This window comes from Chroicocephalus ridibundus, chromosome 6 (genome assembly GCF_963924245.1).
Source record: "Chroicocephalus ridibundus chromosome 6, bChrRid1.1, whole genome shotgun sequence".
Taxonomy (NCBI): domain Eukaryota; kingdom Metazoa; phylum Chordata; class Aves; order Charadriiformes; family Laridae; genus Chroicocephalus; species Chroicocephalus ridibundus.
In genome coordinates, this window is record NC_086289.1 from 18,562,883 (window position 1) to 18,590,601 (window position 27,719).

At 37.7% G+C, this 27,719-nt stretch overlaps 1 protein-coding gene across 2 annotated transcripts; it reads right to left on the minus strand.

Moving 5' to 3' along the window:
* Positions 1-27,719, minus strand: LOC134517859 (protein FRA10AC1). 2 transcript variants are annotated; one of them, XM_063339834.1, is made up of 14 exons: positions 27,495-27,719; positions 23,053-23,129; positions 20,951-21,043; positions 20,821-20,866; positions 18,849-18,925; positions 18,086-18,169; positions 17,561-17,645; positions 11,727-11,772; positions 5,996-6,109; positions 4,933-4,975; positions 3,355-3,479; positions 2,706-2,744; positions 1,256-1,340; positions 1-775 (listed from the first exon to the last, which is right to left on the minus strand). In XM_063339834.1, exons 1-14 carry the CDS (start codon positions 27,525-27,527, stop codon positions 733-735), a joined length of 990 nt encoding a protein of 329 aa, XP_063195904.1. In that variant the 5' UTR covers positions 27,528-27,719; the 3' UTR covers positions 1-732. The 2 variants fall into 2 exon arrangements, with proteins under 2 accessions (XP_063195904.1, XP_063195903.1); XM_063339833.1 differs by lacking the exon at positions 27,495-27,719 and adding an exon at positions 25,246-27,455.

A 27,719-nucleotide genomic window follows, 5' to 3' on the forward strand; every position in this document is an offset into this window, starting at 1 on the left:
TCCAGTAGAAAGCCACACACTTTATTTTTTACATCAAAAATTTCACCAACCAACCAGATTTTTCTAAGTGGAATTATCAGTCATGTCATATTATAACTAAAATTTAAAACAAAGTCACAATGAACTGAACTTTTCTAAGGAGTATGGGACATATTTCAGATACGGTTTACTTAATTCAAGCAAAATACCTATTTGATAAAAATTGACCTTCTCCAATCACATTTGAAAATACAGACTAAATCTGAATATTAAAGTCTACATGACCAATAAATTTAGGGCTATTAACTCTTGTTTAATAAATTAGAAATATTAATATATAAAAGTGTATGGCTTTAAACTAATAACAGAATCTTCCAAAATGCCCCTTTACAAAAAAACTGACAATAATTGAAGTTTGTGAAGAAATAAAAAGCAACCAACTTCCTTTATGTAACGTCAATAAACAATTTGTTTACATCCTTCCTACTTTTAAGTTTGGGTGCCATATATCTTTTGCACTGAACTGAAAAAATTACTTCTCTTATTTCATGAGTATGCAGCCGACCACAAGAAAAAGAAAAGTTTCTAGACCTGAAGCCTTCTACAAAGATACTCAACTGAGATGGTCCGTGGGAGTGACTGTAGAAAAGGTATGCTGGCAGAAAGAGGTCTCTGGTCCCTAATTATGACTGGATTTCCAGACTTTCATCTTGGTAATACGTGAAGAAAATCAGGTTACATCAACTTCAAGTTTCAGAGAAACAAGTCTTGAAAATACTCATCAAACTCCTCCTCTCTGTAAAAAAAACCAACAAAACAACAAAAACAGTCAAAGAAAGTTCTGCTTTGGATCTATACCACTGTACCTAGGAGATAATCTTCGTATGAAAAAGATTCATCAGACTTCTGATTAGAATTTGTAGCTGGTATAGACCATTTTGACTTATTCAATGCATTCCAATATCCTTCACATTTCCCCTTCTGTGCAACAGCTGTGATAATTGACTGTTAGGATTTACTTCTAAGATAGTTAATGGTACAGTAGGGGGTAAGACAGCAGTGGCATCGTAGTGGTTTGACAAAAGTTTCTCCTCCAGTGTTGTGTATTTCTCCTCTTTAAAAAAAACATACTTAGGTTTACTACGTGGAAGGAGATCTGACCTAATTTTAAATGTCAGAATACTCATTAAACCACTCAGGAAAAAATCTCTGCCTTTTCAGTTCTGAATGGACACAGTATGTTTTATTAGCTACAGGTTCACTGGATCAAACTAACCGTGATTTTTCATCTGCTTCTGGTAGAGGACCTTTCCAAAAGTCAGCATCTGAAGGACCATCTTGTGCATCGCTGTTATCTGAATCTGTTAAAAAATTATAAGTGCTTATGAAATAAATTTGAAAAGAATGTATCTTCTTTTTTTATTATTATTTAGATGGTACAGTGCTAAGAGCGATGTTTAATTGTAACCATGAGAATAAAAAGAACACTTTACTCTGCAAAAAGTAAAAAAGAATAACATTGGAAAATGTTTTCGATATAGCATCAAAAAGACTCTTATATATCACGAACTAATATTTTGGCCAAACATAACAACAATCACGTCAAAACACTGATCTTGACACAACAGCAGCATAGCACTTTTTTCCTAAAATTAAGGGTTTATAATCACATACCCAGAATTACAATAGTTTCAACTCATGATATCAAATGAATCAATTACTTTACTCCTATTTGAATGACAACTTTTATCAATTGTAACTTATCAGTGAAATTGTCAGAAAACATGGATTACTGCATAACTGTTTCGTGTAAGTATACAGAAGGAGTGAAAACCAGAAAAGATCTTATTATCAGAAATATGCCCTGACCTAAAATAAACCATTCTTCCAATAGAGCTTTCCTGACAAAACAGAGACTTAGGGCATGGTCTGAGTCGTACGTAAACTCTTCAGGTCTTCCGTATCTAACTGGGAAAACGTAGGTGCTGAGCACATTCCTAAAAACTGATAGCACAGCAGAGCCATCAGTAGAAACACTCCATCCCTTCTAGACAGTCTGCAGCAAGAACTGGCGTGACCAGGAGATGGAGCTTATTTCATCAAAAGAGTAAGTGGGGGCTGGCATTTGTGAGGTAGGGAGACAAGCAGTGCCTGAGGCGTCACCCAGCCTCCCACTGCACCCACCCGCAACAAGTCGGTCTCTGAGGTACTACAGGTGGTAAGGTGGAAAAGACTTCAGTTCAAGCCTATGATTTATTTTAAATCTATTAATTTTTTTGAGTAGAGTACATATTAGTATCATTCCTTGAAAGGAAATGTAGTAGTAGTTATATCAGAAAAGTACTTTCTTTACACAGCAAACATTACACGGCACATATTTGCATATCTGGACCCATGCAATTATTAACAATGTGCCTATTTTTGCACCCTCTTCTCTGGAACAACCTGACCTCTTATTTTTCTGAATATTTCCATTCTGTTATCTGCCCACATTTTTATTCCTTACTTAAACTTAAAAGATTTCCTTTTTAAAATTCCTGACAGTTTTTCTCCAGTAATTTCTAGTAATTATTTCGACCCTTCATATTTCTGCTTGGTTTCATATGGCATTCTTATAATCTTATAAAATATTAAAACTACCAGAGAATAAAACAATGACAAATGACCATGAAATAATACAACTTATTACAAAACCATAAAATGCAGAAGATACTCAAATACTTTACCTTTATCAGAATTATCTGAATCTTCTGAAGAAACCTGATCTGGAAAGAAACACCATTTAAAAAATAGTAAGCTTATCTTGCTTTTATCCATTATCTTAAATTGTTAACAAGGATATATTTATCACAATGTATTACACATAAACATGTGCGCACATACATGCACACAGCATACATTCAAAGAAAGCACGCAAACACTGAAGTAAAAAGATTTTTTTTGCATGAGTTCAAAGGCCATCAGTTTGAGCTCAAATATGTCATCCCGAGATTTGTGGTGTAAAAAGGTTATCTAACAATTCCAAGAGGCTTTCAACCTCAAAGCCTCAAGGAATTAAATACTTCACAACACTTTTTGGTATGCAACGTCCGAATCTTGGACAAATTTTCATTGCAATCTGTATTTTCCAAAAAGCTTTCTCCTCTCTGTAAAATATAGGAAATTCATCTTTTTTCCCTCCAAATTTATCTTTTTCTTGCACATAGGAAATTTTGCCTATGAAATGTATCTTTTTGGCTACCTGTGTTACACAATCAAGAAAGTTACATATCTATATTTATACATATCTGTATACTTATGTAGCTACAGAAAAACTAAGATTCAACTCACATATTTGAATATTTTAAAAATAGAAGGTCTCAAATTTAAATTTACCTTCATTGGTCTTCTTTTTGGACTTCTTTTTTTCTGAGGAAGATAATTTTGTCTTCTTAATTTTGGGCTCCTTAGAGTTAGGCACAGCTGTGCCTCTTTTCTTGTGTGCTTTGACCTCTCTCCTCCTTTAAAAAAAATGGATGTACATCTTCTGTATTATATGTATTATATGTACTCCTCAAGCAACAGTAAATCTTAACTATTTAATTCAGTCAAACAGTTGCCATTTTTTCAGAAACTTATCACTAGTTAAACTGAAAAAAATTAATTCAGTTAAAATGAAAAGTGCTATAGAAACACTAGAGCTCTATAGCTAAAGACAAAGGAGAGGAAACGCTCAGGCTGCTAAAATGACACTGATGCAGGCAACAAAACCAGTGAATTGTCTAAATACAGGTGATAATTTTATAACATGCCAAATTCTTATTTATATTGAAATATTATTTTTTCTTTTAGCAAACAATTTTGTATATATATGTGTCATGAGAAAAACACTGTTAATACATGTTTTTAAATATATTTTCATATTTGATAGTGACAAAACATAAGGTAGAAGAATCTCAAGCCTAAGAACCTACTACACACCAACAACCCATAACTTTTTCCTGCTTCTTTGCACAAAGTCACTAAAATTGTTTCAAAGTATTACTCTGCAATTGACAAAGAGAAAATGTTTGACCATACTTATTCTCAATTCAAGTGGTTCTACAATTTTAGTTCCAAAAAGATGCAAGACAAATCAAGCTAATCTCAGTTAGTTACTTCTCACCGTTAATATGTGCCTACACAGTGCTTTAATGAAATCGAATCTGAGTTAACTTTTAAAAGGGATTAATTAACTATCTTGAATATATCCATCTAGACAGACCTTTGATTTTTGTTACTTTAAAAAAGAAATCATCATTTCCTAGCTCAAGGGTTTCCCTTTCATATGCTTTTCAGACAATTGTACAGCTTAATTACTGAGCCATGCAACAACTAAGTGAATGCCACACTGAGATTCAGAACACCTGAGTATCAGAAAACTGAGTATCAATAGCTGTGGAATTCAGTAAGATTATAGATAACAATAAAAAACAAATCAAATCTTAATGCACACATTTTATAGGTTCAAAATTCACTACTTTCCTCTCCCATTAATAACTGATTCTCAAAGAAGAACAAATACTCAAATTTAAAATTTCAAAGCACAGTCACTTGACTCACACATAAAACCACTATTTTTTTAAGAAAAGGAAAAGCATTCCAGCTCTCAAACACAGAGGGCGGGGGCAGGGCGGGGAAGGACAGTGTTTTCCATAAACAATAATCACTGGGCTGAAATTAAGCAAAAGAAACTTTTGTGTGGGTGGGGATGGGATTCTTCCAGTTAGAGGGTTTTTTTACTTTAATTAGCACAACAATATCTAACCCTCAACAGTATCAAGCCAGTGACTTTATAAGAACTCCAGAACAGAATCTATTTCAGCATAAATGAAGTTCATAATCATCTAGCTGAATTTGCCCCCCTGTTTGATGTTCATCATAACTGTAATCTATCAATAATTCAGCCCCCATATTTTCAAAATATTTCATTACCGGTGATGAAAGTTTAGTTTGTAGGAACATTCCGGACATAGTCCTGAAAAAGAGAGAATGCGAACGTTACACCCATGTAACTGATAAGCATAATCAACAAAACTTATTAACACATATCTAAAACTAGATAGAACACTATCTTCTAATTTCAGTAGCTTTTCCTTCAAAACAAAAGTTACAGTGTAATTGCAGCCAGGGCTGAGAAAAATACAATGACAGAAGTCTTCAGTTCAAACCCAGATTTTACTAAACCTGGAGAAAGATCACAGGTTTAGCACTGGCAACTTGTCATAAAAAAGTATCAGTGCTTATCATGTACTTATCCTATTTTATGGATCTCTGTGGACAGATCAAATTTTCTAAAATTACACTGAAGACACATAAGACTCTTAGAGCTTTGCCAGAGACCAGGTGCTGCCCCATGTAGTGTCTTGTGCACAAAAGAAAAAACCACCATTAGCTCGTTTTACACAAAGTAATTGTGTAAATGGTGGTAAGTTAAATGATCTCGTGAACATATCAAAACGTACACCATATGAGTAAGAAAATCCCACTCAAGAGAAAAGACTGGAAAAGGAAGTGATTTAATTAAGTTAGAATTTTTGGAAGAAAACATTAAGTATTAAAAATAAAATTAGTAGAGCTGAAGGCGTGCAAGAAGTTGTCTGGTCCAAACCCCTGAGGACTCCTAAGCCACCCAACTGATTAAGCAATGACAATGATGAAATCCTCCTTACATTGCCGTATTGTTCGTTAAAACCAGACATGCTTCTACGCAAAACAGCTTATAATCAGTTATTCTAATTTTATGACACCATCAATTACACAGAATGAAGTGCTCAACCTGTAACAACTTTGTCATACATAATGATAATAGCTGTTCTCTCTAAATCAAGACCATCACACGACATGTAATTAATTTAACAAAATTATCTCCTGTTCAGCATTTTCAATTCTGCATGAACTAATATCATTATCATTGGGTCTCACTCAATAGACTTAGAAGTACAAGATATTGGTCTTTTTTTAAGTGTACATATCCTTGAAGGGCTGGCTGACTTACTCAATTTCACAAGTGCATTCCTCTTTTCACCATGTTCAACGTAACCAAAATTCACCTCCCAGCTCTTCAGGCCTTCTTTCTCATCGCAGTGCTTATTTCCACAGGAAAACTGACCTTTAAAGAGGTCAAAAACAGCAAACTGTGGTTCAGTGATTAACAAGCATAGGTTTGGGGGTGTTATGTCCAGTTTTGCTCAGTTTTTGCTTTTTGTTTTCCATTTCTTTCAAATAAAAAAGCCCAAATCTAAAAGTAACATCTAGATTAAGGAAACATAACGGATAATGACAAAGCAATCAATCATACTTTTCTAATACTGCATATTTGCAACGAAAGAACATAAATTGAACTGTGTTTTACAACATATAGAAGAAGGCATATGTTATGAAATAATAAACCTAATACTGAACTCTGAAGAAATGAATGTCATTAGGACACATTCTATATCTTAAATGATTACTTACTTAACAGAGGCTGATGGACTAGGAGCTGCGATTCAGAGACATTCATCTTTAATAACATCAGACCATTCAAAGTATCATGTACGTACAAAATTAAGACGCCCACGTTCTTATTACCTTACTGGTTTACCTGATATACTGGACGTACAATTTGTATTCTAATGACTTTCCATGAACACTTTCAAGAAAAGGAAATCCAAATCTATGAGAAACCACATGGCAGCTTTAAAAGCTTCCTTGGGTTTATTATGTTAAATACAACACTAATTTTCAAACAATTTGCACATAATCAATGTTGTTTACACTACCAGGTTCACAATATTGCAGTAATAAAGATACACATATTCTCTTTGCAGAAGACTGATTTGTATGCAAAGCTGGCAGTAAGGATGTGTATTAATAGGCTCACAAGCAGAACTGTTGGTGAACGATTAACCTCAGAACATTCTGCTTAAGCTGCTAACTAATGGATTGGCAGTGTCCTCAGATACTTCAGTTCTGCAATGTAAAACCACTTGCAATGCTAACACTTGAACCAAAAAACCACCCAAATTTATATACATTAAATATGTATAACCCTAAGTAAGGTATGGCAATCAGTACGCTGTGTCATCAGGAATAATTTATATAAAGAACCAAAAATCTACAAGGAAAAATTTATACTATATAAAACTTCTTGGAACTTAACCACTCTGTTGACTTCACATCTTCTGAAAAAAACCCCTAAACAAACCCAGAAGAACAGGCAGAGAAAAAAGAGAAACATCAGTTTTATTTATAATTAGCTGCTCTTTACAGTATGTAAAATCCATTTTGGATATTCTACATTTTGGATGTCAAAATGGGTATGTTCACAAGAATATAGTTGGAACAGTATCTTCAGATTGCTAAGAAAAGCAATGAATTCTTAGGTAAACCAGAACTTGACTGTGTAAACCACCGTAACTCTGTGCCCTTACACATTTACTTGCATTTATGATCATCTAAATATTTGAAATCATGGTGGTTTGGGTTTTTTTAGTAGATCCCTGCTCCATGCCATACACGTGTATAAACAGCCAGGCTTCTCTCACCTCCTTTCACACTGCAATCCCTACAACACACATTCAAACCTTGACTTGAATACAGAATTCCATTCTTTCTGAAGGCTTTTTCAGTAGTATTTGTCACTCTAGTATATCTGAATGTCATAAAAGCATTAAAAACCATATTTTTGCAAAGAAAGAGATCATTATAATCCCCATTGTGTAATATGTAGAACCCAAATCAAAAGGAACTATGGACCAAATTATTCAGTATTTGAAATATGACTTTTCCCATAGTTAGGTGTCCAAGAAACAAAGACACAGAAACCAGTATGCTGAGTGGACAGTTACCTATTTAATCAACAAGAAAAATGTATGTCCAAAATTCCATTTCCATCTGGAGTTGTGTCGCCTTGCTATGAGCTCCAGGGAAATTATCGCTTTCATGTTCAGAATTATAGTTCCTATAACCTGGTTGTTAAATGTGTGCTTTCAAAAACTATTAGCACTTTCTGCTTCTTGCCGAAGAGCAGAATAGGTGGAAAATACAAGTCCTGAAGAAGCTGGCGAATGATGGCATAGACAAGTGTACTCTTCACTGGGTAAAAAACTGGCTGGATGGCTGTGCCCAGGGAGTTGTGATTAATGGGGTGAAATCCTCTTGGGGGCTGGTCACCAGCGTGTCCCTCAGGGCTCAGTTTTGGGGCCAGTTTTGTTTAATATCTTTATCAACAATCTGGATGAGGGGATTGAGTGCACCCTCAGTAAGTTTGCAGACGACACCAAACTAGGTGGGAGTGTTGATCTGCTTGAGGGTAGGAAGGCTCTACAGTGGGAGCTGGACAGGCTGGATCAATGGGCCAAGGCCAACTGTATGAGGTTTAATAAGGCCAAGTGCCGGGTCCTGCATTTCGGTCACAACAACCCCAAGCAGCGCTACAGGCTTGGGGAAGAGTGACTGGAAAGCTGCCCGGCAGAAAAGGACCTGGGGATGCTGGTGGCCGGCCAGCTTAACATGAGCCAGCAGTGTGCCCAGGTGGCCAAGGCGGCCAACAGCATTCTGGCTTGTATCAGGAATAGCGTGGCCAGCAGGAGCAGGGATGTGATCGTGCCTCTGTACTCTGCACTGGTGAGGCCTCACCTCGAGTCCTGTGTTCAGTTCTGGGCCCCTCTGTACAAGAGGGACATTCAAGTGCTGGAGCATGTCCAGAGGAGAGCTACCAGGCTGGTGAGGGGTCTGGAGACCAGGTCATATGAGGAGAGGCTGAGGGAACTGGGCATGTTTAGTTTGGAGAAGAGGAGGCTGAGGGGAGACCTCATTGCCCTCTACAACTACCTGAAAGGAGGTTGGAGAGAGGTGGGTGTTGGCCTCTTCTCCCAAGCAAATAATGACAGGACCAGAGGAAACAGTCTGAAGCTGCGGCAGGGGAGGTTTAGATTAGATATTAGGAAGAATTACTTTACTGAAAGAGTGGTCAGGCACTGGAACAGCCGCCCCAGGGAGGTGGTTGAGTCACCATCCCTAGAGGTATTTAAGAAACGTGCAGATTTGGCACTTCAGGGCATGCTCTAGTGGCAGAGATTGTAGGGGGTTTTTTGTGTGTATGGTTGGACTCGATGATCTCAAAGGTCCTTTCCAACCATGAAGATTCTATGATTCTACAAGCTAAATGAAGTGCTGAAAATTAAAGATACTAAGGAAATCTAGAGAGCCAAAAGACTGATTTTCATGCATTTTGATCAGAACTCAGGTGTACCAGACTGGTACATGGATACATCATGCATATCTAGGTATTGATACTTGGCTTATTTTCCATGGAGGAAATTACTGAGAAAAAATAAATGGAAACAGATTTGGAAGAACATTTGTTTAAATAAGGTAAAGCATATTATATGTGTATCTATACACATGTAAAATAGGCTAAGAAAGACACTACTATGCTAAAAGTGAAACAGTTCAATAAGATAGTGAAAAAATGAAGAGTAGATCTTTTGCAGGTATTAAACCCTGCTTTGCCAAATAATATGTCTGGTTCAAGTATTTTACTACTTAATCTACGAATACAAATAAGTTGAAAACAGCAAAGATAACCACATGTTCAGTTTTGCTCTTTCTGCATATTGCTGAAAAAGTCCTATTTCACCTCTACCCAATGAACTTGTTACCTATTTTCCTACAGAAAACTTTTACCACTATCGCCTTCTGCCTAAAATACCTTTTATTTTAAAATTTTATGCCATACCTTACTATTCATGCTTTGAAAGCAGAGAAAAAGTACTTGGGAAGACATGTCAAATATATTTTTAAAATCGCTTAAAAGCTTTTCATTTGAAGGATTTAGTCTCAGACCAACTAATTCACATGCCTACTATTCACTGATTTATAAAATTTAAAGTAGGGTTTCTACCTTAAGATTTTAATTAAGAAAATGCCCATTCTGTGGAATCATTTATTGCAACTAGCAATGTATTACCACCATTAAGGTTACATTTTAAATTTAAGGAGATAAAACTGCAATCTCCAATATGACCTCCTTTTAAACCACCTACGGCAATAGATTGGAGTGGGGAGAAAAAAAAAAAAGAGAAAGAAATAGTCTGGCTTTATAATATGTAATACAAGTGATACCTCTCCTTTCACTCATCCTAACCCTTCTTCTTCTCCATGACTTTACACACATCAAAAACAATGCAACCAAATGCAAGTACCCCGTTCCTATGTTCCCTTCTTAACATGCCCCAAACCACAGTACAGTCCACCAGCAGTGATTCTCATCACCACTATTCTTGTCACAGCTAAAATAAGCTCATGCGCTCCTTTTTTTTTATGTGAATTATCAGACAAGTAGGTATTAATGCTTTATTGCATTTAATTAAAGCAACTTATATTACTGATTTATACTTAAAAATAGCAAAAGAAAGGCATTAAAGATTCACCTCTTTTTAAGTGATCATTTGAAACTGCACCTGAGAAGAGTATCCAATACCCGAGATAAGGTTGAATTCTTGCGCCCCCTAGTGGTGAAATACTATTTCTCAATTCCTATGTTCCAGTTGTACGTTTTCCGTTAGAATTTCATTAAAAAGCTTAAAACATGTAATTGTGCACCTTCTCCCACATTTTCAAATATAGAGCATCAGATATTAAACGTAGAATGCAGCTTTAAATTATTTTCCCCCATGAAGACACAGTTGTTCATTAATTATTAATTTCTCATTTAATTTTAATTATCTTTTACAAGCATTCAATAAAGCATATAACTATTCCAAATGTAACTATCTGTTAATATAATCTCTAGTGCTAAATGCAACCTATGACTATAACTATCTTTAGGAGCTTTAATCTTTATAGCTTGGAAAAAAGCACCACTAATGTTTACACTTCCTCCTGTGAAATATTTTTTTTTTAAAAAACAAGTGTCTTTCTAACTTCTTGTATTATAATAAATGCAGCTGTTTACAGAACCGTTCTGATCAACAGTATTGTTCCATGCAATTTTCTTGCACGTGCATAGATGACTTCTGAAAACGGTACATGTGTATGAAGGTCTACCCACAGGAACAGCACTACATTTAAATAATTTTCTTGCTTGTTCAGCTACTTGAAAAAGTCCACGTGCCTAGGTCATGGAATGGGAACCACTGTGCAAAGTCCCAATAACACATCGGTAAGACCTCACACACGGAAGAAGTCAGAATAAGCTACTGATTTAGAAACAGGATTGGGAGACATGACAAACATTCCCACTGATTTCCACTGAAGCTTTCAAAAACAAGTTAGCCTAAACCAGACATCACACATGGAACTTTAACTAAAAAGTTAACATTTTGCAAAACAGCATCAGAGAAACTGTTAAGAAAATTATTTCCTGAGGAAAAGTATTGAGAGACTTCAATTAAAGGTATCAAAGACTAATGAGGTCTACTGAACTGCAGAACTACGGGAGAAAAGCAGCTAAAAACCATATCCATGTAATTCTACATTATCAAATGCATTATGTTGGTGTTCTGACCTTCTGAAAATAAACCGTATATTCTTTTAATTTTAATGTATGCAGATCAATGTATGCAGATCAGTGTGAACCCTAGAGCTACGACGCATAAAACAGCAAAGTTAGGCCAATTTATTCTCCATTATTGTCTGATAAACTTACCAGTATTGTCAAATACCGTCTAACAAAATTATGTTAAAAAGCAGCAAGCAAAGCATCAAGAAGAAACGTAATATAAAATGAAAGACAGCATTACCTTTTCCTGAAATTACTTCTTTCTCATGTCGCCATCTAAATCCAAACTGTTAAGATAAGAACCAAAATTAAGTTGTGAACAGTCAACTTACTCAGTAATGTAAAGACTAATTGCAGTTGATTGATGTCCTGCATGTGGTTCCATTCAATCCTGGTTAGTAAAAATTAATTTCTTTCTCTGTTAATTAAAAATATCTCTCTGCCTCTGCTTACCAGAAGGATTCCAATTTGCACATGCAATTCAAATTCCAGTAGACGTTGTTGAGGACTGAACAGCAACTTTCTAAACAGCTTCATAGCAGGCAGAACAAATAGGAAATTAGGACAGACTAACTTTACTAGATACTTCACTGCCATTTTGTCTACACTAAGAACAGAGAAGACCGCTGGAATACTGATATTAGCACCTATCAATGGATCACCTCTTACACCCTGAAGACAAAAAAAAAAAAAAAAAGAAAACCAACAACTAAGTTGTATTTCTCTTTACATTGCCTAGAAACTTCACATGTAGACAACTCATCCACTATTTTTGTTTTCCAGCAGAATCTGCTTCATCGTCTCAAAATAGCAAGTAGCCTAGTGAAAAGATTTAAGATGGAAGGGAGTGAGAACAGCGTGGGAAAAACAATTTTATTTTCAATAACAAGTAGAAAAGGGATAAAACTCAGAGGCATACAACTTCTCCAAAAAGGACTATCCTGTATTTTCATTTAAAATTCATGAACACAGGATGACAAGATTAAATTGCTGCTTTGTAAGCAAAGTGCAGAAGACTCTGAACTTCATGTTAAAAGATGGAGAGGGAAGAGGGGGAAGAAGGGTTACAAAATTAAAGAAGTAAAAAAATGGCTGCAAAGCCCATCTTTGGCACCTGAGTTCCGAAGTGTCCTTTGGAATATGAACCTTCTTTTGATGCACTCATAGACTGAACCCACATAAATGTCCATTTTGTAGCTGCAGTGACATAAATTCTGTAATGATTTTTAATGTTTTTAATGTAATTTTAAACACTGTACAGAAGCAGAGGTATCTATTTGCTGTGTGTGGTCTTTAACATTGTTGATTTTTTTAATAAACCATAATAATTACTTATCCGAAGGGCAACAGCGTGGAGTTCTCATACATGAAGTGGTATGTGGTTCAAAAGAACATCAGAAAAAATAGGGAAACAAAAGTTTTAGCTTATAAGAATGTACCATACTCTCATATAAATGCTCTGCACCTTGATAACAAAACTGAAAAAACTGAGCAAAAAGATATCAGTGGCCAGATGTTTTGTCAGAGCTGATTTTCCCCAAGTCAATATATTACAGAGAAGATGGCTAAGAAAACTAAGAATTTGCACACTAAGAAAATATTTGCCTCTTAAAATCAGTCCACTAATTTTCTAACTGGTATTATAACATAAATAATGTTTTCACACCTACTCATTTCACTGGTAAAAAAAAAAATCCCAAGAGAAGATCAGGTTCTACTGCCATATTGCATATGATGACCAGTTGTGCCTGGCCTACTCTAAAAATCTGCACTGTGGTCTAAGGTACCATTATACCACTCACACTTCAGTCAAACAAAAATTAATCGATTGTAAAAACCAAGAACCGTGCTGAACAGTTCAGTGAAAACAGAATGTAAAATACATCTGTAAATGTAGAATTCATGATGGAAAACAGTTGATCTATGTGTAAGTATAACAGTGATAGTAACTGGTTTTCCTCTTTTAAAGGATATTTGCTGTTTTACAGGGTATTCTAATTCTGAAAAGCTTGTGATGTAATTGAAAAATACCGCAAGTTTACAATTAAACATCAACAGTATTTTACCACCAATTTTGAACGTATGTGCTGCTGGCAGTAAAGAGTAAAAAACAATTTGCCCTTATCTGCACGTTTACTTGTTCATAGTTCATCTGCTACTTCACCAATCACGAAGTTATCCATGCTTGCTTTTGCTACTGAAGTAGACTTGTATACAAATTTTCCCTCACGGTCTGAACTTGGTTCAGTAAGCTATAAATCAGATTATATCCTTATAGAGTCTTTCTGTAATGGTATCAAGCAAAATAAGCAAAACAAAAGAAATGAGGGAGCCCAAAGCACCTAGTACATGTAGGACAAAAGTTGTCCTCATCCTCATACATTTTTGGCAATCATTCTTTCACCAACTAGTGGAAAATGACAGAGAGTGACCAAGGCTAAGAAGAAACAATAAAATAAAAAGTAAACACAATTGAATTCCTCTAACTAAGCTAAAACATCACGAACAGATTAAACTATACAGGAAAATGAAAAATTTGGGTAGGTTCTTGAATATCCAGCCTGCAATATTAAGGAATGCAAAAGCATCGTCAGCAGACAGCATTTATTCTGCCTCATCTTCTTTGTTAAATGAGTTCAACAAGATCCTAAAAGAGCTATTTCTACAAGGCAGACCAAGACCAAGCAGAACCCCAAAATACTTGCTTTACAAAAGTATCAAATGGCTAACTTAATAATAAATGAGTTTTAAATATATGAAAGACCATTTAATACCCATAAACAATAAAATTCCCAAATTAAATATGGACTGTTTGTGTAATATGCATTGGCTGCAGCAACGACTAACATGTCCACAGTCACCTCTTTCAGGAAAAAAGAAATGTATGAATTTAGACAACACTGTGGAAAAACACCATAGATATTTTATATATTTTTATTTTCGCAGGAAAGCCTCCATGCTGAAAAACAATGATAAAAGCGAACATCTTAACGTTACCACGTGGAAGCCAAGTTGGCCTAGAAATCTGAAAATGATCTGGAAATAAAAACAAAAGAATAAAATGTATTCTGTTCAATGACCAGGTGTCAGACAGATTTCATTTCTTAGCAAATAGGAGACATTTCCAATCTGTTAAGCTACAAAACAAAGCAGAGACAGCAAAGAAGAACCCTTCTAGGAAAATAAGACAATAAAGAGAAGAGAACATTTTGAGTCCAATGCGTATCAAAGTAAAACTTACATGCAGAGCACTCTCCCTCACTGCACTGCAAAACTGACAATAGAACTAAACCATCTGACAGTAAGATGGTCATTTATCAGCCTCAACGCTTGCAGACAAGATGCGCGGAAGGTTCAAGACAACCTAGACCTAAAAAATTCTGATCTAGGGAAAACGTAAGGAGTAACAGACCCATCACAAGCAAGAGCTGTCAGAGCACACTCTTCCAGCGTCTCTAAGTAGCCTCACGTCAGAAGGTCACCTTGGCATTTCTCATTAAAAGAAAAGAAGATTATATGTCCTAACTACACAAAGAAAAGTGGGATCGTGGGTCACAGGGTCCCATTTGCCTGAGGTCCCAGCAACCGGGGTGAGTGCCGGTGAGTGTGTGAGCAGCAGGGAAGACCAAGCCAGACTAGCCCATCAGCTAGATGAAGTGTCCTGGGAACAAGGAGGGTGAGCGGGTCTCCACCAGCCAGCTCTGGGTGTGAGAGCATCTGTGTAATCCTAAGCATGAGAGCACTGGGGAGTCTGCTGTGGGACCAGGGGAGTCCCAGCCGTCTCTGTGTGTGCATATGAGGATATACATGTACGTATGCGAGTTAAACAGGCTGAACCAGCAACTGGAGTGTGGCTGCAGCCTCAGGGGTTCACATGTCCAGGGGCTTCGGTCTCTGACAAGGTGCTCTGCTTGTTTTTCAGACCTCAAGAGAGCCCCTCCCATGAAACTGGTCCTTATCATTATCTAGTACTTAGGAAAACAGTGGGTTTTTTCTCAGAAGAAAAGTTCTAAATGAGATCTGAGCTACAATCTCTATGCAGAGGTCTTTAGAAGAATTAGCTGACTAGAAGATTTTGGCTAGTAGCAAAACAATTACAGTTGTGAAAAGACAGCTGAGTATGCATGTGCAAGTCTCAATCTATGCAGAATATATATATTAAAAACATCACAGAAAACTGACCTCTAACTTTACTTTGGCACCACCTAGCAGGATATAGAATCATAGAATCACAGAACAGCCCAGGTTGGAAGTACCTCAAAAGACCATCTGGTCCAACCCTTAGTGGGAAAGAGAGCCTAGATGAGATTATCCAGCACCCTGTGCAATCGCATCTTGAAAATCTCCAGTGATGGGGACTCTACCACGTCACCGGGGAGGTTGTTCCAGTGAATGCATGTTCTCACTGTAAAAAAATTTCTTTCTTGTATCAAGACGAAGCATCATCATATAAAGCATCAACAACTATCATATGAAAGGTTGGCCAGCTGAGAAGCTTGTTACCCACCCTGCTCCTCTCACAGCACCAGTTCTGCAAAACAGAAGGCACAAGGGGCTAAAGATATTCCACTTCCAGTTTCCGGAAATGCAGAAAAAGAATCAAGGCAGGAAAAATCCGAAAGCACAGACTGCATTCCATTGGTGCGAATGGGATCAGCAGCCTACTTCCAAGAAAAAACCCTGCTTTGACATTCTTCTGTACCAAGCATGGGCATGGATAAATCAATAATTGAGAAAAATCTCATTTTTTCTGTTTTTCTAAGAATTGCTAAGAAAGGACTCTCAAATGGTCAGAACGTATTTGAGAACAGAAAACATAACCCAATACAAGAGAACAAATTACATGATACAGCAGAGTTATGCTGACATGGAAATTCCAAAAATATAGGTAATGACTCATGATCATCAATAGGAATACAGAGTGACCTCACAGTTAGGACAGCCACATTTGAAGTCTAACAGGGAAACACTGTTCACAACACACACACAAAAAGGAAACTGGGGCAGAACAGTTTCCCGCAAAAGACAGCAAACATATGGAAACTTGGCACAGTAACGAAAGAAACAAAATCTGTAAGTGTGCTCAAGGGAAAATCAGTTGGGGGACGGGGTGGAAATTGAGGGATATGAAACAGCTACAGGAAAATAAAATCAAATTTCCTCAAAATAAAAAGGAGGGAAGACACGTTCAGCATTTTACTTTTTGTTAATCTTCATTTAATTTTTGCATTTTTCTGTTCCAATTTTCTTTAGAAGGCTGTCATCTTTTCTGCCTAATATTAGAGTTTAAGCTCAGTCCTTGCAAATATTTACCAGTGAATGTAATTTTCAATACTATAAATAGTCTCGAAGAACTTTATATAGACACTGTTCACACAGCTGGGTTGTTACTATGCGCTAACAAAACTAAGACACATCTGAGTTTAGCAACACTTTTTGCAAAATCACAATGGAAAAGTCACCTTTTTTTGTTTGACTAAGAGGTTGGTCAGTCAAAAACTTGGAAATGACAAAGGCTGTTCCGGTTAAGAAGAAAAACCAGTGCTGGACTTGGGCTGTTTCTCTTAAGAAATTCTATTTATTTACAAGGAACATACAAATCCTGTTTCCATAAACAGAAAAGAACCACCAGCAAAAGACACTGCTTTAGAACAGACATTTCCAAAATTGTTTCTGCCAGCATTCAAGTACAAGACTCTCTTTTTAGACTCTTTTTTTTTTTTAACAGGAACATTCCCAGGGTTTTTTTAGGCTTCATCTACTGCTTCTCTCCAGGCAAACCTCTCTAGCCTTCTTGCCTTAACCTCCTTCCATTTTCTGCCTTTCTTACGCACAATGTACCTCTTCATACAACGCCATCTGACAGAAATGCTCCCATTCCCACAGAAGCACATTTTTGGGGCAGTGACAATGCTTGGATTCAAACTGCTGCTGCTTATTAAATAACTTGGCAAGTTCTCACAACTCTCTTTCTAGGGAAGGGGTATTAACATTCTGGTTTCACAACATATCCACAATCATAAGGCAATTTTTAAAAAAGGACATACCAAGATGATTTACAATAATGAAACGTACCTTATTCTCTTTGTATCTACTGAGATCTGCTATACAGTATTCTTTGAACAATTTATCGTAATACTTCTTTGCAAGCCTCTTCTCCCTATAATAAAAGGTACTATGTTTTATTAAATATAGAACATGATACAATTCATTTTACATTATGATGACATCAGCAAAACAAAGATGTTATTTCATCCAAAGAACACATGCTGCAGAGCTAGAAATGCAACAGAAATACACTCATTGAGCTAAGGGGTGATTTAAACAAAACTGGAAAAATACATCTAAAATACATTTGAAGCACACTAGGCTTCCCTCAGAGTTTTCAGAAGAGTCATTTAGATCTCAGAGAACGCACAAATATTTCTGAGTTCTTTCTGTCATCAATTAATTTTGCCGCTGAGCAATATTACATTACAAATGCATTAAAGATCAAAGAATGATTACTAAGTATGCACAGTAATTCTTAATTAGTAGAGAACACCACAAATTTGGTACAAGTGATCTAAAAATAGCATATTCTGTAATAGTTGCAGGTACCAATTCATCTCGGCTTCATCATCTTCGTTCCACAGGAATCTATGGTTTTCTCTAATAACATCAAGATCCGTCTTGTCATTTGCTCTGTAAAAGGACACATTTTTTTAGTACAATGTAACAGTAAAATGAAAAGTCAGTCAAATAATAATTTGTTAAACACCAGTAATTCACAGTTGTGATCTCCACCTCACTGCACAAAGGAAGAACTTGCTATGGAATAAAACTATCAGAAAATGTATTCCTTGGTGTACCTTTTCCAAAGTGAAAAATTCACAGTGGAAAATGGTCACTGTGGATGACTTGATACTGCCTGAAAATACTTTTTATACTTTTTATTGAAGACAGTAATGTTAGAAGGCAGTTATAGATAGCTCTAAAGAAGGTTATCATTATTCTGGACAATGGATAGCAATTTGCACATTTCAAAACTATTTCAGATTGTTATTTTGAAGGTACTGCCAGATATTTCTCAGTTTACCCTCAATTAATGCTCACCTGTCATCTTTCCTTTTACATAACAAAATAAGAATAATTCTGCTCATGGTGAGTTCTTATATAAAAATAATGGTGCAAAACGAAACAAGGCAATTCTGTGTTTTGGATATTTGCAAAGACTGTAGTTACTATTTGTGACCAAAAGAATTAGTAGCTTGATACACAGCCACACCTCCCTCTCCCCCCAAAGCTCTAATATAAATTTAATGGCTTTACATACCAGGGGAGCTTTGGGAGCACAAAGGGAAAGATTGCTAATGGTTCTTACCCAGAACGCCGGAAATCCTCTATTTTGCCACCGTAGTATAAAATGTAGTCCTTCACAAACTTTTTATGTCTTTCATACTGAATAAAGCAATTAAGGATTGTTTCAGAACTAAAAAATTTTTTATATACTTCACAGACATAAGGGGTTTTTTTTCCTCAAAAACAGTTGAGTAATTTCCAGAAAGAATGAATTAGCAATTTTTACTTAATAACCTCTCGTGAAAGCTACCTTCCAAATAAAGGAATTCAAGGCAATTTCATCTTTAAAACGTCATTCATGACAGACCTTTATATAATTGTCTTCCTTTATCAAAGATGTTCTGTACGCATATACATAGAAACTGGGTTCATTTGTTCATCTGTAATTTAGACCAAGGCTTCTTAGTACTGCAGTTTTGGTTTAAAACAGGTTTGTATTTTTGTATTATAAAAATAGTATGGCTACTAAAATGGAACCATTTGTTACATTTTACCATCAACATACAAATAAAATTTATCTGCTTCAGTTTGGAGATGAAAATCACAGGAAAATATGTAATGCTTTTTGTAGAACGCTTCAGCCTTGGAGACATGATTTGAAACATGTTTTGTACCATAATTTGAGCAAAAATATGCAATTACTTATTCAGAAAGTAAGTGTCTTCACAAATAAAAACATTATATATGGCTACTTAAAAATATTTTCAATTAACTTGAATGGTGTTTCTGAAGCAGCAAATTAGGAAATACATTATCTCCTGGTACAAATCCTGGCAACTACTGCATCAGTGTGAATAATTTGTATCAAGCTACTATTTTTACGTGTATTAGAATTTTACTGAGAAAAGATTTATTTTCCAAAGGCCCAAAAAAAGTTAATTTAACCTCAGTATGTGTCTTTTTTTTTTCCTTTCCACCACAAATAGAAGGAATAGAGAAGCAAGCCCAGAAGTTTTAACTGGCACAATTACACACATTTAACAGAACGTACTATTTTGTGCTGCCATTTGAATTACTAGGCGTTAAAAATGCATAGCAGTAAAGATTTTAAATAGGAACTACTCAAAAACATTAGCAGAAACTCATAAAAGTCTCTACACATGAGTTTTGTAGCTATTCCAGGGTATACAGGTTTTTCTGTGGCTAATGACAGTCTACAATGTCAGTGGGACTGATTATGGTATGTCCCCTTTACAGGCATACGATGGTTTATGTAGTGCCTGGCCAAATTCTAAGCAGGTTAGGAGAAGTTACTTTCTTTTTACTGGAGTTTACAGATTTAAGTAAGTCTTTCCATGTTTAATTAGTCTTTACTTTCCTACTTATTAACTGTTACTGCTAAAGAACTGCTATTTAAACAAACAAGGAATTGATGGTATTTCAGATACACTCAGTCAAAACATGCAATGATTGCCCCAGATGGAAACTAAATAAAAGAAGAAAGGTTGTAAGCTAAATAAGCTAGAAGTTATGAAAATAGTTACAAATTATGCATGAAATATGATTAAGGGATTTAAAAAAACTAAAATAAAACTGCACGATATTGACCAGGCTCACATTATAGCATCTGTAGAAGATATTACTGGAGATAAGCCTGTTTTGAATAGACTTTTGAATTAACTAATGCATTCTTAAATTTACAGTAGAAATGTATTTGTCCGTAGCTAATAGCAGCCCTATATAGAATTATGTTTTGTATAAACCAAACTGAAACAGCAAAGTATCTTTGTGCCAGTCTAAATAAAATTCACTGTATAATAATTTTGTCCCAAGCAGGACAAATGAGCATATAGAAAGAATCTGGAAATGCCTCTACTGAGTAGAGACATTCTCAGAGACGTCTCTGCAACAAAAAGAAGCTAATTTGAAGGACAACTCGGTATCTGGTGCTGCACTGTCAACTGCTGTGATAACTAAGAAATCCCAGTATTTCACTGTAATGGATAATCCGTGCCCCATCTTCAAACTTGAAGAAAAATGGCATAGAAGGATACAGCATCCATTGCTATCAAGTGAAATCTTCTTTTTCTTGCTTCTTCCCTGTTAATAACAAATAAGTTTGAGTGAAAGCTATCTTTACATAAAGGGAAAAAAAGTCTCACAAAAGCAATAAAGAAAAGATACCTATCCCATTCTTCAGCTGCGAATTGTCTGTGAACCACACTGCCTTGTTTTGGCTTTTGGAATGGCTTTATCAGAAGGCCATCTTCCTTTGTACTAAAGTGGGGGGGGGAAAGGAAGAAAAGTTAGTCAAGAACTTTTCATAAGCAATAAAATTTCCATGTGCCAAACTTTGCACTAACCCGAGTAACAAAAACGGTTATATTGCTAGTTTCTACATGAATAAAACCAAACTTCAGAACCAACATCAGCTTAGACTTTACTTCATTTGCAGAACAGAACCGGAAAGGTATTTGCCTACAGTTAGCATTTGAAGAAAATTTCTTAAAACAGCAATTAGTAACATTTATTTGTATTACTATTATCACTATAGAACCACAATGAAAAACCCTGACGATTCCTCAGTTTCACTCTGCATTTAAAGCCCTCTATAAATCTCAGCTACACAGCCAAGTAGGAACAAGGACAGTGTGTTCACTGAGTAAGAGTGCCTGCTAGTAACCCTATACCATCCTTTCATGCTAATGTCTCAACACCTCATTAAACACCTCTGTCTCTCTTAGTGTAATCACAAGAATCTCTAATTTAAAACTTAAGTACTCTGTTGTGAACCACACTCGTCAGTGGGCAGCTAAAAATACTTTCAGAATTCAACAAAGTAATAAAAAGTTGAATATAAAGTGATGCACTTTAGCTAGTAAAAGGTATATTTAGTTAGTTTCATTCCTCAACAGATGTGAAGAAAAAATTTTTCCATAATTATCAGCTGGCAGAAAGAATGGAAGTGAGAAACCTGTAGAAAGCAAGCCAGGGAATTTACACTTCAAGCTATGGAATAGAGGACTCTAGAAACTAAGGGTACATTTGCTCACAAGGATCTCTAGGCACAAGATTCCCATAAGGAGACTCCATAAAACAGCAATATGAAGAAAACTTAAGACTACTATTTTCCTTAAAGTGAAAATAAATATCATCATAGAGCAAGAAAAGGATGTGTACATATACAGTGAACCCATGTAAGAGCCCTACTGGGAATCAGCAGTAGTGTGCCAGAACAAGAGTAATCATGGTATTTTTGAAAGGCTCCTGATGGTTAGTTAACATTCCACCTAGAATGGTATAATGTGTAATGGCCTTTTAAAGAAAATGAAAACTGAACAAAACCAGTCACTGTTTTAATGGAGAACAGCTATATTTATAAAATAAATGGAACAGCACAATGCCTGCTATTATTCCAATGATTAAAACATGATTTTTTTTTCCCCCCAGAACGCAGTCAGACACTACAAAACCCATTCTTTCAATTTTACTACAAAGGAAAATATGCAAGAGCCCTAGGAAACTTTCCAGAAAGCCTTCTTAAATGAAGTTCAGTAACAGAGCAAGGGAGAGACAAGAAAAGGTAAGAAAAATATATGCATAATGTAGGCAAAATGTTCAGTACGGTGCAGAAAGCATTGAAGGACTATGGTGCCAAAGCAAAATAAATACATAAATAAATAAAAATCTTAGTAATATAATGCGATCAGAATACAAAATTCAAGGTCACTAATTGTGCGAACCACTGAAAGAACTGGCAAAGGCGATCTCAAATAAAAGACGTGTAGTTACATTTCAAGGATTGTGTACAACACAATTCACCAATTTCCAGATCTCTTCACAAATTAAATAATAAACAAGTAGCATCAGTTCTTTGCTTCCTCCAAGCAGGTGTTTTATATCTACAAAGCCTGTTGCCACATGGCCTTGTTTTGCCTTGCCCTCTTAGCAGTTCCACGTGTCCTGATGGATCACAGTGAAGCGAACAGGGCAGCCAAACCCCAACAGTTGATACTAATGCTCGGAAAAATGAAACGCTCTACTCCGAGAACTGGGGGGCATATAGACACCAGATGGACACGGCAGAACGATCTTAATCAGCTGCCCCTGGGAGATGACATACTTCGGCAGGCTTGACATGAGGAGATGCAGAAATCAGAGAGATTGATTTTTCAAAAACCATTTCAACACCAGACTTTACATACCACAGCATAATCTTCTACACATAGCAACAAGCCATTTGCACAAAATACATAATGCAAAGTGTTAATTCTGTACTATATTACCTTTTAGTCTTCTGCACAGACTTCTCTCCATTCTCCTCATCACTAAAATCAGAATCATAGCCTCCATGGCCACGTCCCTGAAAATAACAGTATCAGTCAATATACCTGCTAATGTAATATGGACACAACATAACTAGAAATCAGTACTGTCCATCATGCACAGATAAAAGAGAAAGACAGAGAGCAAGCAAGCAAGCAAGCGCAAACTCTCACATATGTCTAAACCAAATCAAATTCAACAGACAATGCAGAGTATACTCCAAATAACAAAGGGCAAAGACAAACATTGTCAGTCTGTCAAAATATAACTTTATAAATAATTTATATGCAGTTGTCCCCATATTTAATCTTCACATAGATGCAGATAACCAAAAGTATGATAAACAACACTGGTCTTTACTTTCAAACTATTTCCCTTCTGTAAGAAAAAGGTGAGTATTTTCCCCAGAAGCTACTCTCTCAGAGGGCTGGAGGACAACAACTGATGTGCTCGCATTATAAACAAACAAAGATGAGAACAAAAGTTTCTTGGGCTGTGGTACATCATTTTAGATCATTAGATCTTACATTGGTAGCTGGAAAGCCAATTGAAATGATAATTAAAATACAAAATAACAACATGCCTGCAAAAATGTACCATTTAATCAGCACAACATTCCTACCATGAAATGAAATCTTTTTTTTCCACACACTTTGGGACTACAATGCCAAATTAATGCATATAAGAAAATCAAAATATCCCATATCTTAATGCCATCAAACGAACAAGCACTGACTGATGCCCCGATCCATCCCCTCTGTTTTTCAAGGCCAATTACATGGTCTTTCATCAGAAGTAATAGCTTAAGTAGATCCCATCTCCTCTCCCTCACTCCTGCTCTGGTACCTCCCTTACAGTTGCTCAGTTACAGCTGTAAAACTACACATGAACCAGAACAAACAACTCACCCAAGTTACAAAGGACCCTATCCAAAAAAGATTATTTTAACCCAGATAAGTTTCCTGACAGTTCATCCAGAGCCCCCCAACCAGCTACAGCAGCCCACTGGAGGGGTAGCACAAGAAGAGAACAGCCAGAGCTGGGAACTGCGTAAACCAGCACCACCACCCAAAAAGCATTTACACAACCGGAACATTTACACAACTGAGCTAAAAACAAAAGTGATGGTTATTACACATCTGCATGGGGAAAGGTTCAACACATGCTTCCTAAGTGCCTTGGTAATTCAGACTGTGGATGAGAAAAGCTCGGTTAGAAAACCAGTGTATTTGATTCAGCATTGCTGATTCCTGCATTACCTACAATCATATTCCTCCTCAGACAAAAACCTGAGAAAAACAAAATCTGCAAAAAAGACACAACTCTTCAGGATGATTTTGATGAGGTGCCTTCTCTGGATGCAAAGACCTCCCAGCAACGCCATGCTGGACTGTCAACCATATCCTCTACTGTCATCAACAACGTATCCGTATCATGCAGAGTGTATAAAACACAATCTTCTCACACTGATGGTCAAGGATGGATCTTTAAGATTTTTTTAATTATTTTTATTAATAATAATAAACTATACCTTTTTTTGCTTGCTTTCATAATGTAACGTGCCTTCCACTTCTGAACTGTTCTGAAGAAGACATAGTGCTCATATACGTATACATTTGAACAAAAGCAAACCAGAACTTTCTGATTTGCCCTTACATTTTCTGCTTCCCAGGAGACACAAAAGTTACCAGTTACCAAAAACCAGTGCAGCAGCTGTCTGCAGTGTCTGGTGTTAGTGGCCCTCATGCACTGGCAAAAGAGCAATGGTGCGAAGTCCTCCCAGCACCGTCCCACGATAACCCACAGTTCAGATGCAGGTCTCCTAGCAGAGGTGGTTCTAATAGCAGGCCTGTCACTACTTTTATTAACAAAGCTTGTCTGGTCTTTAAAAAAGGCTGAATACATTATGAGTGCGCAGCAAATATATTTATACTTGGCCTCTAAATTTTAAAAATATCATGGTAAACCGGGAATGTTTTAAATGGCAAAAGTAATGCTTCCCAGATGAACACTGAGAGCTTCCCTCACACTCAAAAGGGGAGAAAGTCCAAGCCAACAAAATGTGCATGAAAGTCAACACGAGACAGACGACTTATAAAAACAGGCAAGAAGAGAAAAGCTCATGCAAAAGGAGATTTTCCCAAAGTGGTTACCCTTGGATGATGGGCCCCAGGAAAGAAGTTGCCAACTGATTCTGGGAATTGATCAAATAATAAAAAAAAAAAAAGATGCAAGAAAAGCTGTTCCCATGCAGTCATACTGTAAGGCTCTCAGAAGCTGTGACTGCGGATGTAAGGGCAGGCATGACTAAGGACTACGTCCTGAGAGGCTGCTCTTCCAACAGGGAAACTCTTCAGCCACCCCTCTGAATCACCACAATCAGCCAAACATAAATTCAGGGTGAAAAAGAAAACAACCCATGCCTGATGTCCTGACACTTCTAGGTCACTCCTTCTTCAAAGGCAACAGCAGGATGGACATATCCTGTACCGAAGTTGGGTTTGACATCAGCAGCTCCAGCAGTGCGGGACAGCACTCTTGGAGACCGCAACTGAACAATTACTGACCTCATGCCTTCAGATAACACCAAGGTGACCTGACTTTTAGGTAAAACATAAAAATGAACTCTATCAAAGAACTCATCCATAAATGAATCTTTCTGATTGGGAAGGACAGTGTAAGCAGACGCTTGCTTAATGTTGTGAAATTTCAAGACCGATTTCTCCCCTTCTACATAAAAAAGCCAGGCAACAATCCCAGATAAGGAAAATGTATTTAATATTTAACTGTAGCAAAAGAGGTGCAGATACCAAAGCCTTCTGCTAGCAGATTTTAAGAGAGGTATACATAGATGTGGACATGCAAAATTGTCACGATAATTTAAAATAACTACTTTCACTATTTGATAAACCCCTTAATATAATCTTCACGTTGATGGAATTTGTCAGAAATTCAAAATGCTTTTAGTAAATTACTAAGGTAAATACCCAACATTTTATTAAAACATGAACCTGAAAGCTACATAACTTAAAGAGTACAATGTGTTTTGTCCATTGCACCAACTTTGAACTTTTGTTTTTTCCCCAAACAACAAAACAAATGGAAACCACAAAACTAAAACAAGTACCAATATGCTTTGGGATACATTCAAATCACTGACATTTAAGTAATCCCAACATCTTGGATTAATTAATAGTGAAGCAATTGGAGACAGAACCAAACCCACTAAAAAAGGGTAACATAAACACAGAAAGTGTACAAAGACTGGATGCAACTGAGGGCAGATAGAGGAGATGTCAACTGCTGATGTCAATACAGGACACTGCGGACTCCCCGGCACTGCATTTACAAGGAGGTATCTGCATCCAGAAAAGGCACCTCCTTTAACCCTCTCCACCGGGGTAAACACACACTAGTGAAATGGATATGCCATAGAACCATTCACCTCAACTCCTGATCACAACATGCAGTTAAAACAGAAAATGACAGTTAAAAAAAAAAAAAAAAAGGCAAAACCATCCTACGCACAAAATCCTAACTTGTGGCTCCTGACCTCAGCCCTAACCTCACTGCTCCCCTCAGGAGCGTCACTCCCACATTCCCTTTATCTGCCCAGCACAGGGGTCTGCGCTCCCATCTGCCCACAGCCCGGAGGTGGCCCAGGGCAGACCCCAGTGCTCATTTTCGTACAAACAAACCGCTCCGAGAGGGTCTGGAGGGCGCATGGGGGCTGGAAAATGGGTGCCAGGCATGGGGTCTGCACGCTTCACTGCGAAACCCTCTTCCTGCCTTGAGATTGTCTTTGAGGCCTTGCAACCCCCCCTCGGGGGAAAAACCCGACAGTCAGTACCATTCGCTTCAAAACCACTCTTCCTTCTAAAACTAACTACGAGGAATATCTGCATATGCTGTACAGTGACCACCCCTAACAAAGGAAAAAGACACCCACGAGATGCTGCTCCTTTATTAAAGCTCTAAAACTATGAAAGAAGCAGGACTGACAGGTAGGCAACAGCAGACCAGAGCAGCCAGGATAGAGCTTTGTGGGGCTCCACAGAGAAAAATCACACCGAAAAACGGCCCGTGTGACCGCGACACGGCTTCCGAAGCCGCTCCCGTGCCCCGAACGCCGCCCAGCCCTGCCCCGGCCTACTGCGGGGCCCACCAAACCCGACCCGTCCCGCCGCCACCGGAGCGGCGCTCGCGCGGCCGCCAGGCCTAGACCGCGGCCCCCCGGCTGCCCGCCCGCCGCAGGGGGAGGGCGGCTCGGCCCCTTCCCTGCAGAGGCACGGCCTGGCCCCTCCGCCGGGCCCACCCCTGCCGCCATGGAGGCCGCGGCCTCCGCCGGGGCCTGTCCGCCCCTGCCTCCCTCCCTCCGTCCCTCCCTCCCGGCCCCACTCACGGCCGCCGAGAGGCGCAGCTGGTTGGGCACCATGGCGGCGGCGGCAGCTGGCTGGGGACGCGGGCGAAGGCCGCCTCCGCCGCCCGGCCCTGCTCTCCGTCCGCGGCGCTGCTCCGCGGGCCCCTCCCGGAAACCGGGGACAGAGGCGGAGCGGGGCCGGGCTGGGGGCTGCCTCCCTCCGCCGCTGGCGGGCGGCGCGGCGCAGGGGAGCGGGGAGACTGCGGG